The 21,035-nt window shown below is 38.6% G+C and overlaps 1 protein-coding gene across 1 annotated transcript; it reads left to right on the forward strand.

Annotated features, from left to right (window-relative positions):
- Window positions 1-9,741: 9,741 nt before the first annotated feature.
- Window positions 9,742-19,455, forward strand: LOC119733174. Its single transcript, XM_038206752.1, has 10 exons — window positions 9,742-10,057; window positions 10,355-10,414; window positions 11,096-11,422; window positions 12,499-12,726; window positions 13,478-13,615; window positions 14,097-14,438; window positions 15,353-15,556; window positions 15,973-16,167; window positions 16,999-17,138; window positions 17,811-19,455. Exons 2-10 carry the CDS (start codon window positions 10,369-10,371, stop codon window positions 17,919-17,921), a joined length of 1,731 nt encoding a protein of 576 aa, XP_038062680.1. The 5' UTR covers window positions 9,742-10,057; window positions 10,355-10,368; the 3' UTR covers window positions 17,922-19,455.
- The last annotated feature ends 1,580 nt before the right edge of the window (window positions 19,456-21,035 follow it).

A 21,035-nucleotide genomic window follows, 5' to 3' on the forward strand; every position in this document is an offset into this window, starting at 1 on the left:
AGGACGAAAGTTGACTACGGGCCGTACAAGAGTTGTTGTCACCGATTTCACGCCAAATGTAAGAACAAACAAACATAACAAAGTTTTACTTTAGCAGTGACTGACAAAAAGTGACATGCACACTCAGTGTGACTGCTGGCGTCTGTTGCTTTAGTCATGTTAGTTAAGGAGTCCGGCGAATTTCATTTTTTTAGCAAAAAAAATATCAAATTTTGTGTTCACTGAGAACGGAGAAGAGACTTACACAACAAAATCAATGGCGTTTGAATCAGCTTCATAGGTGTTTGCATTTTGATAATACAATTAAAATGGCCGAATAGGGCTGGAGATAGTTTTTCACGTAACCCAGCAGTGTAGGCAGGTCCCAAAATAAATTGCGAAAATTTTTCGAAAATGTTCAATTTTGTCCCCGTTACACACTAATTGCAACTGCAACTCACCCCAAACTTGCCTGGAATAACCATTACACAGGTCCTTGAAGTAAAAAACGATCCACGATGAAGATTCAGCCTACCAATTGCAGTGAAAACAGGAGGAATAACCGCTAACCTGACAACCTTGCAGGCCTGGCCAGGACCGCAATTGGTTTGTGCACAAAAAAATTGTGTACAATGAATGGCGGTCGATTACCAGGCACAGTGCGCTGTCGTTTTTGTCATTTTTGGCTGTTGGCGCATGACGTCACGCGGAAGCGTAACACCCGATGACTGTTTCATGCACTATCGGTTGCAGTTCCAGTACCGCAGCTGTGATGCGAGTGGTAAACCTCATATTACACAATTGTGACAAAGGGAATCCCTTTTAAAAATTGAAATCCTTTAAACACTTCTTTATTTTTTACAAACGTTATTTAAGCTTTTGTTCTATCCCCAATGTGTACATCAGTCCAGTTTCGAAAAAAAAACGTAGGAAAAAAAAGAATCTGCTTTGTTCTATCATGCAGTGAATCCTGGATGCTACTATGTACATTGATTGCACCGTGTAGTGGCCTCTTCAATGACACCCCTGTAATCCACGCACATAAATGACAGATTTTGTGAAAACACTTTTTGTAACAGTTCGTTTTATATTCTTTAAAAAGTATCTTCAAAAGGTAGTCTTTTGATTTAAAGAAAATCCATCAGTTCAACATGAGGTTGTTTTTTTTGGCCAAATTTGTGAACATGATGAAAGGCAAAATGGAATAATCTCAACGATATTTTCAGTAGTTAAAAGTTAACACCTACATGTACACACACCCTTTACACAGCAATAGAAGTGGGATACTTCCTTTGTTCTCGTGTACTAAAATTTTGCAATGTCGCACACAAATGTCAAAATGCTCTTATTTTAACCAGAATTAATTTCCTGGGCTGAGATTCGGACTTAATATCCCTTTTCTAAAACTCTTCCATGTGCGACGGATCAACTACCTTGATAATTCCTAGTTTTTAATGAAATCCATATATCTATTTCGTGAAAAACTTGTGGGGTACCAAAACAGTACCCCGCAAGTCGGTGGGCATTCCTTGTGGGGTACCTCCCATTGTTCCGGTACCCCATAAGGCAGTGTTTGTACGTACGCATACCGGTATGTACAGGGTGAGTCAAAAAAGTGGAACCCAAACCCACAAAAATATGTTTCATATTTAAAAAAAAAAAAAATATGTAGCACCAAAAGGAAGGAATTGGAATATGTGCAGTCGGAACATAGGTGTGTCGGAACATAGGTGTGTCGGAACATAGGTGTGTTGAAACATAGGTGTGTCGAAACATCTATGTGTGTCCGAACATAGGTGTGTCCGAACATAGGTGTGGCGGAACATAGGTGTGTCGGAACATAGGTGTGTTGGAACATAGGTGTGTCGGAGCATGGGTGTGTCGAAACATAGGTGTGTCGGAACATAGGTGTGTTTGAACATAGATGTGTCGGAACATAGGTGTGTTGGAACATAAGTGTCGAAACATAGGTGTGTCGGAACATTGGTGTGTCGGAACATTGGTGTGTCGGAACATTGGTGTGTCGGAACATAGGTGTTTCGAAACATAGGTGTGTCGGAACATAGGTGTGTCAGAACATAGGTGTGTCGGAACATGTAGGTGTGTCGGAACATAGGTGTGTCGGAACATAGGTGTGTAACCAATGGACTAAAAGTCAAACTTGTACTTTGTTGATAGGTACAATGTACATGTACTATAGATCCCTGATGATGTAGGAATCTGGTGGTGGCGTGATGTAGCATTGCAGAATAGAAACCTTTGACCCTGTCAATCAAGCCTTTCACGTATACACCATCAACTTGAACCTAAAACGAACCCAAGTCATGTTATTGTTGAACAATGCAACATCCAGGGAGTGAGTGAATGCTCAGTCCAATTGGAGACCTGGGCCCCTGGGTATCTCGCAACTGGCTGAGGGAATGCGCCGTCCAATCAGAGACCTGGGCCCCTGGGTATCATGCAACTAGCTGAGGGAATGCGCCGTCCAATCAGAGACCTGGGCCCCTGGGTATCTCACAACTGGCTGGTGATAACCGTCTTTATTTAACGATGACCTAAAAATATCCATCAGTTTCATTGGTGGATATCGAGTGGGTGCGGCACAAAGAGAAAGTATATTCAGCATGCACATTTTGATACCCAAAGCCGTCATATATAAGATTTTGCACGCAAGGGTTTCATCAGATTGACGACGTGGCATTCAGCCTTTGCATGCCTTCATTTATGAAGTCTGCTCGCTAACATTGAGTTGTGCTATAACATTGATTTGTACTGGGAGTTTTTGAGTGTAGCCCTCCATTTTGCTCAAGAAGGTAAGAGTTGTAAATTACTTTAATTATGCAAGTACATGAATGTCAATCAATACCCTGATTGCAAACTGTGAGGACGACATTCCATATGGTACAAGTTCAAAATCTTGTAGGCCCTAAGTGACAAAGCACGGTTGAATTTCCGATCGAAGAAATGAAAATATCGTTGTTCATTAGTACAGGCTACGCCACTGGCCCCCTACTCATGTATTAAATAACCAGAGACTTTGGTGGTACCCTTTTGTTCCCCCTCAACAGCAAAGCAGGAATCTGTATGGGCAGCAAGAATATAACCCTATGCATTACTGCAGAATAGTCAATGGTTTTGTATCATCTGATCATAGGCATAAGTAAACCTTGTGTGCATTCAAAAAGGGAATAAATAGGTGCTTGGCCAGTTTTAAACACTATGTTTAAGACTGGTTTGGAGTCAAACAAAAATTGCAGTATACAATAATACATTGTTTGGATATTACTATCAAAGTCTTTTTGTTGGTGGGGGGGGGGGGTTCCAGCAGATCATTACACCATTGTTCAATGTGCCTGGTTTTGGGTGGAGTGTCATTTTCCCCATAAGAGATGTCTCTCTGTATATGTAACAAACTGTGCGATAAATGATAAACCAACCCTTCCCCATCCCTCACAAAAAAAATCATGCTTTACAAAAAACAAACGTTATTTCTAGGGTGGAGGCAACCAGAGAATCCTATGGGAACTAGAGGTTGTAGGAACAACCACACAGTGTTGGGCCATTGATTACCGCAAACTTTGCCACACACATCAACTGAAAATGCATTTAAATCCATGGCCTAGTCAACATGCCGCTAGAGGGCGCTCTAACATTTTATGACATCACCTTTAATATTTTTCTACAGTACAGCCTAGGCAGACACTCACATCGTTGAAAGCAAGTTCACATCTTTTGGCATTTCCAAATTATAAGGCACTTCCGGTTACGACCAGAAGGAAGGGTCATGTGATTTTGCACTTAATACCAAATATGAAGACCCTGCAATATTATATCAATTGCCATAAAAAAAACAAATTTATATCTGTAACAATTGATTTGATATTGATTTTCAAAGATTAAATATATGAATCTTTATTTGTTTGTAATATGATACTTGATGACGTCATTAAATGTCATTACCAGAAAGCCCAAGAGGTATGATAACTGTGCTTTATTATAGCCAAATCTTTTATCACGGTTGATTTGTTAGCAATTTTTTAAGGTTGAAAGGTCTTTTCATTGTAACTTCCGGTCTGATAACGTAATCAATTGTTTTTTCGCGCACAGGTCTTGTCTGCATTTAGGTCATCGTGTATATTAATTTTGAAGCTATTACCGCAAACTTCGCCACAGACATCAACTGAAAATGCATTTTTGCCTTTTTTTAAACTGCCGCTAGAGGACAGGCGCGGATCCAGAGGGGGGTTTTGGGGGGTCAACCCCCCCCCCCCCCCCCCCAGCTCTGTCCAAAAAAAAATTCTCGCCGAGTGAATTCGTAAATTAAGAGTGTATTCTTTGACTTAAACCATTGCGTCAACAGAAGTATTGGAAAGAATGTTGCAACCTGACACCACTTTTTCTTCATATAACGTCGCATATCTGACGAACCGACGAATACGCGCGAATACGCAGAAACGCAATTCTGAGAAAAACGCGTTTAAAGTTGAACACTTTTTACGTGTCCCTTCGATACTACTTTCCCCTTTTATACATTCTTAATTTATGCAAGGTAGTTATTTGATTGTTAAAATACATCTAGACTATTAATTTGTTTTTGCTCGTAAGAGTAAAGGTTTGTCTGATTTTTGCTGTGAAACTTATTTGTCACTTCGTGAGATAACAATAAACGTCATTGTGCTTATTCGCCACATAAAAATGTCTTATTCGTCACTTTGTAAGATAACATTTTGACTGTGCGCGCGTTTTCGCATCAAAAATCCATTGCATATTTGTCACTTCTTTACAACACTACGCGCATTTTCAAAGAAATGTGTATGTTCTACAAACCCCACTTTCAAATCCAAGTACATGTACTTGCTATAATGTTTTAATAATATACAGTTGCCTAATAAATAAAGTAATTATAAAGGAAAATATCTCGAATGGACGCAACAAAATAATAGGAAAACAAAACTGTGAATGCGAACTAACAACGAACAACACTATTTATTCATTCATTCATTCATTTATGTAAGACAGCAATTGTTTTAAAAACAATCAGTTTTTTTCATAATCACATAGTTATTGTCTTCCAGGGTACAATAATCTCAGTAAAGACTTATTATAATTAGGCATTCTGCTTTAATAAGCCGCTTAAAGGGCTCCGTTTTTGAGAATACAAAACCTGCATCTCGAAATGCAGTATTTTGGGTATCCTATAAAACGTCGTCTTTGAAAGAAAGTGTACCGCACACGTTGAAATAATTTATATTTTTATTTCATCTTCCTAATCATCACTCACCAGCTAGGGCACACGTTATTTCAGTATCGGCTCATTCCAATGAGGTTTTCTGCTCTAATAAGCCACTTAACGAGGCTCCGTTTTCGAGAATATCTCGAAATGCAGTATTTTGGGTTTCCTAACAAACGCTGTCTTTGAAAGAATATCTACAAATAAAACATATTTTTATGTCATCATCCTGAGTATCACCTTCCTGGGCACTCTTCATTTTCGTTATGGGCTTATTCCCGTGAGGTCTTATGCCGAAATTAGCCACTTAAAGGGGCTCCATTTCCGAGAATATCTGACTTCAAACCTGACACACACTTAGACCACCATCTGAAAATGTATGCCAAATCATGACGTCATCATGACGTCATCACGTGTCACATGACGTCATCCTAAAAGTGCATACTTTAAGGCCCTATATCTACAGAACCGGAAGTCCAATTGGGTTCAAACGTTGTATGCAAGTATTCCGGGACGTGTTACAGACAAAAATTGCAGTGACGTCATGATGACTTCCTCATGTGATTATATAAATTATTCAATTTTTGGACCTTTTACTCATATCTCATACATGTAAACGGAACATGATAAATTCAAAATTCCTTTTGTAACATGTTTGTTAGGTGAAAGATAGATGCACAAAATTTTATAAAATGTGTGACGTCATCATGATGTTATCAAAAACGTGATTTTTTGATTCACATATAAGGGTATGTCTGATCGTTATGAAACTTGGTGGGTAGATAGGTATAGATAAAAGTATTCAAAATCTGAAGTGACGTCATCATCTGATTTTTTATTAATTTTAATATTTTCTTCAAATTTTGCAAAAATTATATAAAATATGGTCCGATCGACTCCAAACCTGGAAAACAGGCCGAATCATGACGTCATCATAACGTCATCATGTGTCACATGACGTCATCCTAAAACTGCATAGTTTAAGTCCCTATATCTAGAGAACCGGAGGTCCGATTAGGTTCAATCTCGGTATGCAGATATTCCAGAAAGTGTTAAAGACAAAAATTGCAGTGACGTCACGATGATGTCATCATGTGATTTTATATAAATTATTCAATTATTTTTTAACTTTTACTCATATATCATCAATGGAACGTGGTTAATTCGAAATTCTTTTTGCGAAAGGTTTGTTAGGTCGTAGATAGATACAGAAAATTTCAAAAAAATGTGTGACGTCATTATGACGTCATGGAAAATGTTTTTTTTTTTTTTTTTTACATAGGATGGACACTTTGTGTATAGCATACGCATGTACATGTTCATTCCACTTGGATGAAACTCCTTTACAGCAGTCATTAATAAACTGGTCAAAACAGCTCAGTGTTTGTCCACAAACACATTTCTAGTTTTTTCATGGTTGCTTATCAAATCAGTAATTAAGCCCGTCAGGACCTGGGGTTTCTAAATTCTATCTTCTTCAGTCACATGCATACACATAGATTAATTGAATTTCACAGGGTTGGCCAATATAACTATTGTTTTATAAAAATCACTGATTTAAATCACTTTTTGAAAAACCTTATTTTTGGTAAAATAACGTGATTGAGGGTCATTTTATTCATTTAAATCAATTTATTCCACTTAATTACAAGGTGTTAAATGTTAACACATTTGAACACCCCTTCATCAGCATCGACTCAACTTGTAGGTTTTGCATAATTACCCAAATTTTTCTTTGAAGCTTGAATTTTAAAGACAGCACACTCACTTTTGCTTTAATCATTCCTCGATCTGTTTACAGTAATGTTGTAAATAAATTGTGCTTATGTAGGGTAACCTGAACCATCTAAAGGTGTATTAAAGTCCCAATTGATAGTCTTATTCCTAATGTTTCTCCTTAAAAATTTAGATTGAGATTTATATAATGCCTTTTCATGTTTTACATGATGAGAATAAGTGAAATTGAATTTAATTTAAAGGTGCAAGGCCTGATTTGTGTTCTCCACAAGTTACACAAGGATCAGTGCTGCCTGATTTGAAATTAGAAGCATTGTTATGAAATAAACATGCTCATGGAGAACTGTACTCGTATTTTTTTATACCATGTTCACTTACCATAAATCTCATTTTTCATTCATATCCACATACTACGTATCTCAGCTACGTGTAGATGAACTCCAGTGATTTTTTTATCACTGATTATCACTATCCTTAATGGTGGGTGAAAGGGTGGATGGGGAGATTTAGACACATTTTTAGACATATCAATATTTTGAAAGTTGAAAAACAATTTCAGCTGGCTTTTTTTTGCCCTTTTTTCAGATAACGTTATTTAACTGCACTGCATTTATTGGCATGGGTGTTTATTGATTTCAGTAGCACAATTTCTATCATTTTCCTTCAAATTTGTCACAGGCTCTTTAGCAATAAACAGTTTCACCTATCAACTCAACACTTTGGGAATGCACGGTTATCGCGACGGTTGATAATTTTTGAGCTTATTTTGCCTTGCACAAATTGAATTGAAATTTATTCAGGTGTAATCGTACGGTAGAATTACTAATGCAAATACTAAATTACATCAATTCAGACTTTCAAAAATTATTTTCTTTGTGTCATTAGCGGCCATATTGAATTTCCAAAATGCATCCTGTTAGATAACTTCGTATCTTTTCTCTTAAAAACACAGTAGAAAGTTCTCACACACAGTACCAAAGAATTATTTCTTTGGTGCGCGCAACTGTAGGGTAAATAGTAGCAATTTTGGTTCTTTACTATGTCCTCCTAATTATTCAGTCACTTATATGCTTTAGAAAATGTTATTGAAGTAAGAAGAATCACCAAAATACACTTTTCAAAAAATTATAAAATAAAAATATACCAGAATATGGGAATAAATATATTACACGGCAGGGATTAACGATTTATGCAAAAAAGAATTTCGGTGTCGCCCCTTTAAAATATCTTCTTTTGGGCTATAAGAATCTATCTGCCAAGTTTGGTCCATTTCACTGTACGCAATATTTATGTTTACCAACCAATTTATTTACCAACTAGATTCACTGCAGGCACTCAACCTGCAGGTGGGTCTGTAACTTTTAGGGTTAAGTCAAACACTAGCACACCTCTTAACAATACCATTTTGACAATAACCAGGACTTATAGTCCAGTAAGCAGGACTAAATGCTCTAATTACCTTGTATATCTTTCACATTTAATTGTATGCTAGTTGGTGGATACATTAATCCATATCTGTAAAGAGTTGAAATGAAAGAGAGGAAATACAATGTGTAACATAATGAAAAATAAGAGTTTTATACAGGAATGTAAGTAGACTGATACTTTAAGACTTCACAATAGAATTTCTCATATTTAAAACTGCAAAAACTACTACTTTGCAACAACTTTGTGCAGTATCAAGGAAACCTTTGACCACGTGATTCTTTGAGGGGTAAACCTTATGTGAACCCAGTAACTAGAATTAATACTGTGGTTAATTAGCCAAAATTAATCGGTAAAGATGCCCATCTCTTCGTGAAAACGACAATCTAAGTTTTCCTACATTTACACCTTTTCTTCTGTTCAATGTGTTTTTTCATAGAAAAGGGGCGCATGATTCATCATCATCATCGGTGGGCTGCGCAGCAGTCGACTACCAGTTGTCGCCATGCAGGTCTCTGTTGGGCTTGATCCTCAATGATGATGGCTGTGACGGAACCATCATGGTCCCCCATGATGGACTGCACAAACTGTAGATAGGAGGTGCGTTGCCGCCCTGGACGTCTCTTTCCCTCCTTGGTTGTGTACAGTGCATATATATGTGTAGGCTCTGTCTGGTTCATGCACAAGGTGTGACCTACATGTAAGTAGTTCAACTGCCTCCGGTGCACCTCGTTGATGAGTGGTTTGGCTTTGACTGTGTTGAGGATGACACCATTCGGGACCCTGATTACGCACGCGCAGCTGAGAATGTAACAAAGATGCCTTTCCCTTCGTGAAAACAAACATCTCAGTTGACCTACTTTTACGTATGCCCTTGCATTATGTTTTGTACATATTCAAGGGGCAGGCATGTTCGCGTCTCATTTTGAAAACGCAAAATGCAATTATAGAGATGCATGCCCTGGCCTCATTAATGTAATGTATGAATTAATGATGTTTTGCTTTCGGAAGCATGTCAGCATGTTAAAGTACATTGTATGATGTTTTAAACCAAATTAGGAGTTAACAAATTGAAGAAATTGTCATTTCTTACATTCTTGTCCGTTAGCCCTTCGTGATGGTGCCAATGCGTTATTTGTAATTTGGAATAAAAGCTACAACAGACAATTTCAGAAAAACTTGTATCTCTGCATCCCTGGCAGATTTATAAAGAAAAGATGTGGATATCAAATCGCATTTATTCATGACAACAGGGGTGTGGAATCTCAGCTTCAGAGCTAATTTAAGCTTTTTTTTGTTTTGGGTTTCAGCTGTTTTCCCTCACTTGCTGTGTACAGAAGTATAGGAGATTTCCACCAAAGTTCAGTTTTTTTTTACACCTTTTTCAACTGTTTTCAGCTATTTACTCACACCCCTGTGACAAGGATGTAAAGTAAAAAGGTCCTGAATGTTACACAATAGATTAACTCAAAAGTCTAAGCTTTGCTGCTCGTTTGAAATTTGTATAGGTTTCGAGACAGATGAACATCAAGCCTTGAAGGTACTAGTATTTTACAACGAGGCATTTCCTTGTCCCGCTACTCGGGCGAGGCGCGGGCGAGGCGCGTGGTCGAGCAACTCGTGAACAACTCGTGAACACCCCACTCACAAGCAAATTCGCCCAGACAAACGTGCCCACACACCCAGGTTTGTTTACATGTATGCTGAAAAAATCAAGGATTTTCTATTGTTCCTCATTATCAATCTTTTGTTTTAATAACCCTTTTGCAACCAAAACCAAACTCTTTCTAATCGAGGTTGCCTCGACTAGACTCCTGTCGTTAATTACTTGATGTGTCTTCAATTTATACTATATACATGTACATAACATACCATCCTTTCTTATTTATAGCGTATCATGTATAAAAATAAGTATTGGCAGTGATTGGGAAAAAGATCTACGACAAAATTAATGTGATGTTTGCATCTTTTTTTTCATTATAGTGACGGCAGAACTGATGAGGCGAGTAGGACTTCAGTGGGTGCCTTTTTCATTGCTGTACGGTAACTACAAAAATATATATTCTTTTGTGGACTTATGTTGTGATGGAGATGCAGGATTGTTGTAAACTCTGTAAATTCAATCTTTTTACCAAATTACAGGTAAATTGATTATTAAAGTCCTGAACTGCTTTGGGGTTGGACGGGAATTTCCTATGTGGTAAATAATTAAACCAGCTGTGAACTACAGGCAAATACCATTTGGGAAATGCAGACTACCGGTACATCTCGGGGGGAGAAATCATTGAGCCACACTTTGTAGACTGCTACAATGGATTTCCTTTAATGCGTCCACACATAGTCATGAGGGCAATTTTGGCAGAGTTTTGACTTTCAGTCAAAATTTTAGCAAATATTTGATTGGACTTTTGTTTACTTTAAATTACTATACCTAATCACGGGCAATACAATGTTGTCAGAACGAATTTGACTTCGATTTCTCAGGCAATGTAAACTCAAAATATGTTGTGCAAATTGGTTGAATATAGACCAATGTTGGTCAACATACCACATGCTGACACTCTTGGGCAAATTCTTCCCAATAGTTGGTCAATATTTACCAGAACCAACAATGACACAACTTCACACCAATGTGGGTAAATAACATCATTGTGCCCAACAGTGTTTTACCCAACTTGTTTTACAGTAGTAAAAGCAGAAATCATTGTCCTTCATTTTTTGTAGGTACATTTGTCGTAGTGATCACTGATGGAACCATGTTTTTAGAACGAGGCCAACGTGGGATCGTGCCCTGTCCCCTGCCGCAACCAGAAGACGTCGACGCAATGTACTGGTACTTTGGCTCAACAAGTGACACATCCATCCTCATCTCGTACTTCTTGGGAAGAGTGGCTCCCCAAAACGGGATCCCAGAGGGCGTCTATGATATCGACAATGAGTTCAATCTCGTCATTGAGAACGTCACCGCCTCCAAGGAGGGAACCTACTACTTTAAGCTTAAACCGCATTTATTAAGCATGAAAGAGGGACAGATTGAAGTTTGTGACAAGGGTGAGTCCTGTTTTGTGATTTTAATGTACTTTTTTGCTTCAAATTTTACTTTTAAGCGTTTTGCAAATTCAATTGCAAAAGTAAAAGTGGAATTCCATTGTCTCCTCATTACTACAACAGCTATATGAAGCTTTTACAAAGAAAATTCCAACATTTTGATCTTCACCATGCTCACTGGATTCCCCAATTTCATGAAGCTTCTCAGTAACAAATATTGCATCGGTTATAGGTGAATTAGGGATCTTATCACAAGAGGGTGCAAGTGAAAAACGTATGTAAATGCACATAATAGGGAGGGCTTGCCACGGAAACCTCGCTCAGTTGCACGATTGCATCTAGAACTAGAAAGCACTCAGAGAGTGCAAACATCCGCCAAGGCTAAGCAATTCCCCGCCATATTGTCAGTACACCCTAAAGAAATACTCGCATATCCATGGACTTCCAAATTGTAAACCATCATGAAATATTACATAAGTTTGGTTTTTTTACTAATTCTTTTACACTGTAGTGACTGCCTCTTTAACTTTAACTGTGTGCGACCTTCTGCAGAGGCCACCGGTATCAAATGGTGCAGTCCATATGGTGTGTGCGCTATGTACTCATAAACATGTACACTGCACACTGTGTTACCCACACACGTGTACGTACATGTATATAGACAATCTTTTCTGCACAAGTGTGGTCGAGAATCCTTAAAAAAAATATCCTGGATCCGCACCCAGATTCCCAAATCTAATCTATTCGTACTTGTACCAAGGACCACCCCTACTCAAAATGTCATGCAAATCCATCCACAACTGTTTGAGTTACCTTGTCCACAGACAAACCAACCAATTAACCAACCAACAAACAAACAAACAAACAAACCTAACACCCCAACAAACCAACGCAGATGGAAACATAACCTCCTTGGCGGAGGTAATAATGAAGGTGTCTTTTCTCCAGAAGTATATCTACTCGGCTGAAATCTGGGCAGCTTATTTTTGTTTTTTAAGTAAGCTGTTTCGGTTTATTGTATTGTTTGTTCTTTTTTTCGGCAAAACCAATAAAATGGTGTCCATTACATTTACCAACAGTCTCCCCAAGACATCCATATCCTACTGTCATCGGCTGCAATCAAGACCACGACGCAGACACGTGCGAGGTGAGAGTACGACACGACAGCACGGTGCGCACCCTGACCTGCGTCATGGAGCAGGTCAAACCTGCCGTGGAATTGAGGTGGATCCATGTGTTTAGGGACAGGTTTTTGGAACTCAAGGCCTCTACAGCAGTAAGGCCTGTAGTTCTACCGGCTTACACGGGTAAGCAGCAATCTTTTTAAAGTTTCTGTTTTCCGTGCTATTTTCGAGTTTTATGCCCCAAATTGTATCATTTTCTAAATAGGCCTAACTTTTGTTGAAGCAATATAAAATTTATTTACTTTCAAGACATGGAATGAAAGAACTTGCTCCTCGTTTTAAATAATGGTGGTAATGGCAAATTTTAAATAATGGTGGTCCGATAATAATGGGAAAGGAGCTTGGTTTCCGCCTAGCCCCATAAAACTCAAAGGCCACACAGCGGGTTTCGCTGCATATGTGGAACAAGTTGGTTGCTATGGTTGCAGAACTTGAGATTTGGAGTATTGTTCAGTAGATAATCAGCCATTGTAGATACTCCCTTCACTTTCTGGGAATATGATTTGAAATAAAGCTAGTGCAGGCGCATGTGCTAAATATACTCTTTAGACCACAAAAGTATTTAAAGGAAAATTTTTCAGCTATTTACAACGAAAGAGTAGTTTCTCTCATTAAGTTAATCCCACTACTTGACAAATAGCCCGCTGTAGAGAATTATTTTTTGAAATAGAATGATTTAATACATTTTTAATAATAACACGTCCAATGTTCGTTTTTTTTTTTTTTTGTCGGTAAATCAAGATCCTGTTGACAAAATCCTGTGTCCGTCATGGGTCTGTTAGTTTCAAACACGTGGGCTTTGAACAGTGCATTCCCATGTGTCAAATAGCTACATGTTTTCAGTTAATGGATGGATTGCAAATCTATCAATCAGGTTCGTCGATGAGGAACAACACCTATTCAACTTCAGCATCAATCCAAGTTCCTTCAGTACACGGTGATGCAGAATGCGTGTGCGAGGCAATAGGTGTTGCAGTAGGTAACGGAACTCGCACGAGGGTATACATTACAGGTACGTTTCATTTTCTGGACAGATGGTGTTATCTCGATGCATGAATTATATATTGTGTAAATTAAATCTTAGTTGGCATTTTAATTGATTGTCCTAAACTGTTGGGGGTTGATTAGGAAATAACAATGTGGTTATATGTAACCGGCTGTGAATAACGGACAAATACCATTGGGGAAATCTTTACTACATCTGGGTAGAAATCATCATTGCAAAATGCTTTGTGAACTGCTGCAATGTTTTCCTCTAATCTTGTAAATGAAAATTCACACAAGACCATGAGGGCTAATCTAGCGGCGTTTTAGTCCAAATTGATTGGACACTGTAACTGCAATCATTAGTAATACAATGTTGTCAAAAAGAACTTGACTTCAGCAAAAAGTAAAACTGTCAAGGAATCGTTTCGCTGCAAGAGCAATGCTGCTTTGAGTAGATTTTAGGCAATGTAGCAAAACCAGAAATTGTTGTCGTTCATTTGGTTTAGGTGCATTCGGCCATGCGAACACCAATGGAAAGGTGCTCTTGGAACGAGGCCAACGTGGGATCGTGCCCTGTCCCCCGATCAAGTCTAGCAAATTCTCCCCAGAAATTGTCGTAGCGATGTACTGGTACTATGGCTCAATCAGCAGGACATCCCTGCTGATCTCGCACTTCTTGGGAAGAGTGGCTCCCCAAAACGGGATCCCAGAGGGTGTCTATGATATCGACAATGAGTTCAATCTCGTCGTTAAGAACGTCACCGCCTCCAATGAGGGAACCTACTACTTTCAGCTGAAACCGTATTTGAAAATGGTAGAAGCAGGACAGGTTGAAGTTTGTGACAAGGGTAAGTGTATGATAATCATGATTTCCACTTACAATTTTCCTCTCAGGAATACTGAAGATCTGAACCCAGTTATGAGGAGACCTAGAAACAATCGCTCTATGTATGAGTACGTACCCTGGGCAGAGGTGCAGCCCTTTTGTTTTTAAACAAGTGCCTTTTTTGCCGGGTGCCTTTTACGACATCCCTTTTTGGAATTTTGCGAGACCGTTGGCAACCTTTTTCCTAATAAATTTATAATTATGCACGCATGAGCATAAATGGGCCTAACGACCAAAAGCGAAAGCAGGTTTATTAAAAATACACAGGGGTCCATATAATCGGGTCATTTTCTCTCAATGTGTCCAGGATTTGTCGCTTTTTTTCTTTAGATAACCCCCTTAAATTGCCATGGGCATTACTTTCTGGCCTAAGTGGGGGTTTTGGGGCACAGAATAAAAACTTTAAAAAATTGCTTTCATTCCATGTGCATGAGGGCGAAGGAAATCAGCAGGGCTCCTTTCCACATGAGTGGAAAAACATAACCATGTGCTCTATAGCAACGTTGGTAGATCTATGCAAACAAAAGACAAAATCTTGTTTGTTTAAGAAATTAATTGTGTAACTTATTATTGCAATGCGAGGATGCAGCCTACCCTACACCATCTGGTGCCCTCCACTCTTCCCTATCCAGCATTAGGGTCCTCAGCTCCCCTGTGTCACTGAGACCAACATCCCGTCGCAGCGTGTCAATGTACATGGCTCGTATCCGCCCCCTCCTGGCACTTCCATGAGTCAGCTCCCACAGGATGGTGTCATGGGCTGCTAGCTCCAGGCCCTAACTCAAGAATAAGGCCTTCTCACTCCAAAAATTTAAATTTTCTTTTGGGTTTGCAGCCACATTGATGGTTTACTTTCCCAACTCTTCCTATCAACAGTTTCCCCAAATCAACCATATCCTACCATCATCGGCTGTGATCCAGACATTCATGATGCAGAAACATGCCAGGTAAGAGTATGGAATGACAGCACAGTGCAGAACCTGACCTGCGTCATGGAGCAGGTCAAACCTGCTGTGGATTTGAGGTGGATCCTTGTGTTTTGGGGCGGATGGAGGGATCTCAATGCCTACCCAACAATTGGTAAGCAGTGCTCTTTTTAACATCATGTTATGTATTGCTGTTTGATTTTGACTGTTTTGATAATATTCTCAGGAAAGGAAGAAGTGTCTTTTATAATATCCCACTATACGGAGGACTATTACCACACAAGTTTCCATAGCCCAGAAAGGCAGAATCACGGATGGCCACTTTAAGCTTCCGTATCTATACCTCCAGATCTTTCAGTCCTGATGTTAGTCCCTGTACCAGGCTTGCCGTAAGGTGTTTTGAGATCTTATTTTGAGGTCCTTTGACCAAATACAAGCCTTACAAAGCTCTCTCTTTCCTACTGACAAATTTTCTTTCCTGTTACACTAGAGTGGTACGTTCTTTCAATCAGTTTCGTCAATTTCAAAATCTATTCAAATCTGTCTATCGTTTTGAAATCTATCAATCAGAGCGGTCGTTGAGGAAGAAGAACACCTACTCAACTTCAGTAACAGTCCAAGTGACAGTAGCTGATGATGAGGAAGTATACGTGTGTGAGGCAATGGGTGTTGTTGTTGGCAAAGGCACACGCATGAAAGTACGCTTTACCAAAAGTCACCTCACAACTGCAACTTACGAAGAAGTTCAGTCCTCTATCAATCCAGGTAGGTAGCAATGTCATGTCAGAGCCACCTTTTAGAGTATAAACTCTCAATCAGTATATTGTTTGAATTGAAAATGACACGATTTGATTGCTCATCCCGAAGCGCTGTGGAGCACTGAAGTCTATGGTTTATACAGTGTTACTGTTTGACTCACGTGCTGTGGTACATGGGATCGAACCTTGACTGGGAACATGGTGCTTGTGTGCTTTGGCAAGACACTTTACTACAATTGCCTCTCTCCACCCATGAGTATGCACTGATCTTGAGCTGCTGCAATAGCTGGTCTCATGGCCTGATAAACAGGGGTAAATATTTGAAAGCGCTTTGAGACTGTTGGTATAAAGTGCTATATCGGCACAAGGGGTTTATTGGGTAGTAGAACAAAAGAAATTCAGTGATTCTATCACATGATCGAGTCAGATATCAATTGAGTCAAGTTAGATTGCAAATGAATCAAGTCAGATGATATCAATAGTCCTATATAAGATCTATGACGCTCCCGCGTTCCACTGCGAACATGGCACGTTTCATTGGAACTGCGAATGTTCCCGACTTACGAGACGCTCCCTAACCAGTAACGGCAATATTTTTCTCTGTCATGAAGTTTAGAATTTCTTATTCTGTTATTATGTATCATTTCAATCATACTGAGCATATTTTCTGAGAAACACAACGTTCAAAAAGCCATGGTTTTTGGGGTGCATGAATTTCACTGCTCTGTCTGTAGCGTCCAAGTACGATATCGGATTAACTTTGTCTAACAACAGTGATGCTAAGGCATTCGCAACCACAAATGGCTATTATATCTGGTTGCCTCTTGCTTCTCTTCAGGAACAATGCTTGTTTTGGCCAACGAAGTACCACCAACTGCAAGCAAACCTGATGAGTTATGCGTCCCTCTGATTGCGCTATGGGTCGGGTTTTCAATCTCAGTCATCCTCAATGTCATTGTGTTTGTTTGCTCTGGACATGTAAGTATAGATTGCAAAACAAATTCTGCGCAGTTTGGCTGCGGAGAAGGTTACTGAGGGTACCTTATAGTCTCTATTTCTCATAGATTGTGAATGTTTCTCTGTTGCATCAATGCAGATTTAGCATATTTGCAGTTTAAGCGGGTACTAACGAATGTAAGAAGTAACTTCACAAACAGTTTCAGCAAATCAAACCCCTGTAATTCAAACCCTTTAATAATAATAATAATACAGTATTTATAACACACATTTTCTCTGGAATCCACTCAATGGATGTGAAGATGTGAAGAAAAAAACCCTTATTTGTTTGGAAAAGCCAGCATAGAGAGATGTGTTTAAGTTTAAGAATATATAAAGGGGGGGGGTCTTTAATGGTCTCAAATGTCTCGCCCTTGTCATGGGGTAAGCTACTGCCAAATAACGTTTTTTAAGGCATTTTGAATCAGCTTTTTTGTTCCCCACTTCCACCACACTAAATTTGATCCCTAATCTCCTTTCATCCACTGTCCACCTCCCCCTATCCCTCCTTTGTGTTTCTCCTTTCAACCCTGCCTGTATGCATTTCCCCGCATGATTGTTTCTTGTCCATGTATCATTTGCCTCTGAAGAAGTCTTTGCTAAAGACGAAATATATCAGGCCTCTCTAACTTTTTGATTTTGATATTGATGCAGATGTATCGAAAGAGGAAGCTTAATGGAGACAATAGTGCATCCAATATGCAGCCTTACAATAAAGTGCCAACTACTTCCAGCAGTGACCATAACACAGAGTCCAACGTATGAAGTTATTTTGAGAAGTATGAATTTTTTTTTAGTTTCTTGGAGTACGTGTCAATCTTATTCTCCTACTCCATTTCACAACTGTTATACAAATCACATGGCATCTCATCCACACATCCTATCAATATCTTGGGTGACCAATGAGTACTATTATAAATCTACAATCTAATCGTCAATTAAACAGGAGAATCCACCTCTCCTTTTCATTTCTTTGGAGAAAATATCTTGAATTGCATCATCTTAGGTAAAAATTGCGTGAGATGTCTTCAACTTTTGTGACAAAGGCCTCCTCCATCCTACCCTGTTATCTGATCAATGTAGTAATATGGCATTCAAACAAATTAATGTGACCACACGCAAATGGCTGCACGACACCCTTCCATAGACCAGTGCTGTGCAAAACTTAGTATACACAATAATGCTCCAAACCTCGGCTACTTTTGAATTGTTTTGCGTTTTACCAACAGAAGTACTACATTCAAATTTAAACAAAAAAGGAGACGCATTTGGCGGAATAGCATTTGTCTCAGTTTTGTACATATTAAAAAAATCCTGACAAGTTCACGTGCCTCCAAATAGACGTTTCTTTTGAGTGTTTGTGCTTCATTCTTTATCAAATCCTTTCTGTAAATTAATGTAAATTATGCATAAAATGGCAAAAATTATGATTCCAGTTTGCTAACTTTTGTATAGATCTTTAACCTTGACTGTTTATGTAATATACCTTTAAAGTGGTCCAGTTGTGTAAGGACAGTATAACGTGGATTTTGTTTACTATTCAACTATAGGCCGATGTCCATATTGAGAGTTACTAAACCAGTGTTCATACTGTCAAACAATTCATGTATAATATATACATGTAGAATGTTGCATTGCCAAATGATGCATTTTTGTCAGAGGACAGTCATGTTTGCTCATTCAGGACCAATCGTTGCATTTTGTTGTACACGCAAAAATGTTTCTGTGTTTCTGATTATGTTGAAATAGGTACAAGTGGACAATTTGATTGTTTTTATCATTGCAAGCCTCTTCAAAGTATTGATTGACACTAGATTTGTTTGTTCGAAGTATGATCAATTTTCTCGTACCAAAAATGACACTTTTGTTTCTAACAGTTTTGATATTTTGCAGTTGCCCAGGTGATAACAGTCGTTTATAACATGCCCAAATGCAACCATTCTATTTGGTAAAAGCAGTTCTGCAGGAGAGAAAAAGTATACTTTGAATCAACATTATGATTTATTCACATTGGAAGTGTAAACTGAATGCAAATAATGTTTAACTGTTGTTGCTGGCATGACACATGAAAGAAGATTTTGATTAAAATGAGATTTACACACTGTAACTGCAAAGCTGAACTGATTGCAATTTTAAATGACGGGAATTTTTGTACTCATTAATTTACACATCTCAAGGGATATGGGATGGGATCATTTGCATTTATCCCAAAAGTAACCTACCGAATTGTAATCAAAAAGCTCACTTGGATTAAAGATCGTACTGGTACTAAACACCCTGTGAAATTATTCCATCTGGCTTGCTGTCATTAAGAAGAAATCAAGAAATGTATGTGATTTCCAATGATAAGTCAATTGACTGATTTTTGGAAATAAAAGTTCTATGGACAAAATCGTGTTTATTGATCAAAAGTTTGTGCATGGATATTTCACTCTTTTCTTAAAAAGTATAATATCTAAAGCTTCAACGTGTTAGATTGAGAGTATTCTTCTGTGGAACAGTGATGATATTACATGTATTGGAAACGAACAAATTGCATGAAATACAAATGTTCCTATGCCTTTAAGCCATGGTTTACAAACTACATCATTGTGATTTTCATCTTGTGATCATTAATGTGCAACTCTGTAAGATAAGGTCATCACTCGGGCACGGACTCCAAGTCAGGATAATCTGCTGACTTCTGGATAGTTTGGGTTCTGTCATAAAAATAAACCACAAAGGAGAACTGACTCGGTGCATTATAATAACGTGAAAGTTGAACAAAGAAATTGACTGGAGCTGGTTTGACCCTGTGACCTCCGGATTCCTGTTCCAGTACAGTAGGGCCTAATCCAGAACGGTCATCCTGCTACAGTCAATTTGTTTATTTAACTTGAAAATAAGATTTGAAGGTTTGCATGGTGGAAAGATACTAAGACAAGATAAGTTTGCGGTAGTACCATGTGAATAAATCAGTCAACTTGCATCCTTCTCAGCTTCACCGGTTTCGAGCTTCACTAGTTTGCATCCTTCTCACGCCTCACCGCACCCATCCTTATAACATCGCATCATCGTTGGAATCCCTCATTCTCCTGACGACGGGCAGAGCATACTGTTCGAAACGATGAGTCCCTCCGGTTCTTTTCAGAACCACACATACTCACAAAAGAGATTTATTCACACGGTGCTACCGCAAACTTATCTTGTCTTACCTTGAAAATAAAAATTAAATATCTGATATTTGCACCGTTTGGCGGAAGTAAGTGTATTGGTTAACTATGAGTAGAGATATGTTGGAATTTGTAAGTCATTTGTATTATTTGTTATTGGTGCAGAAACATTTCTGATCTCTTCTTTTGTTTTTCCAGATATTTTGGGCAAAGTTAAGACGTCCGGGATTGTTATTTGACATTGTGTACTTTGTATGATTATTATCGTGTAATAAATCATTGCATGCAATGAATAGAGTCAATCAATGAGAAATCTTTGAGGTTAGATGATTGTTGGTTATGCTTTCATTCCTCCCTCAGTGATGGACCAATCTCCCGCCTCTGAATTCTACAGCTGGGTCACCACTTCGGTTGCATGCAGGCTTCGTAATGAGTATATCCAAAGAAATTCCTTAGAAAATATATCAACCCAATCACAAATTTACTTCATACTATTAGAAAAAAATGATTAGATAGCTAAATCACTGATGGATCCAGAAGCATTTATTGTTGGGGGATAAGGAAAGGGGTCATCGACAGGCCAGTTGCTGCCAATTCCTTATGTGGAGGGGCGGGGCTAGATCGCATTTATGGGAGGGGTGCAGTGTTTTCTTTCTTTTCTTGTTTGTATTATAAAGTGGCAACGGGGATGAATAGACTACAATTTCGTATTAAAAACAGTCGTCTT

Source organism: Patiria miniata, unplaced genomic scaffold, assembly GCF_015706575.1.
Source record: "Patiria miniata isolate m_02_andy unplaced genomic scaffold, ASM1570657v1 HiC_scaffold_25, whole genome shotgun sequence".
NCBI lineage: Eukaryota > Metazoa > Echinodermata > Asteroidea > Valvatida > Asterinidae > Patiria > Patiria miniata.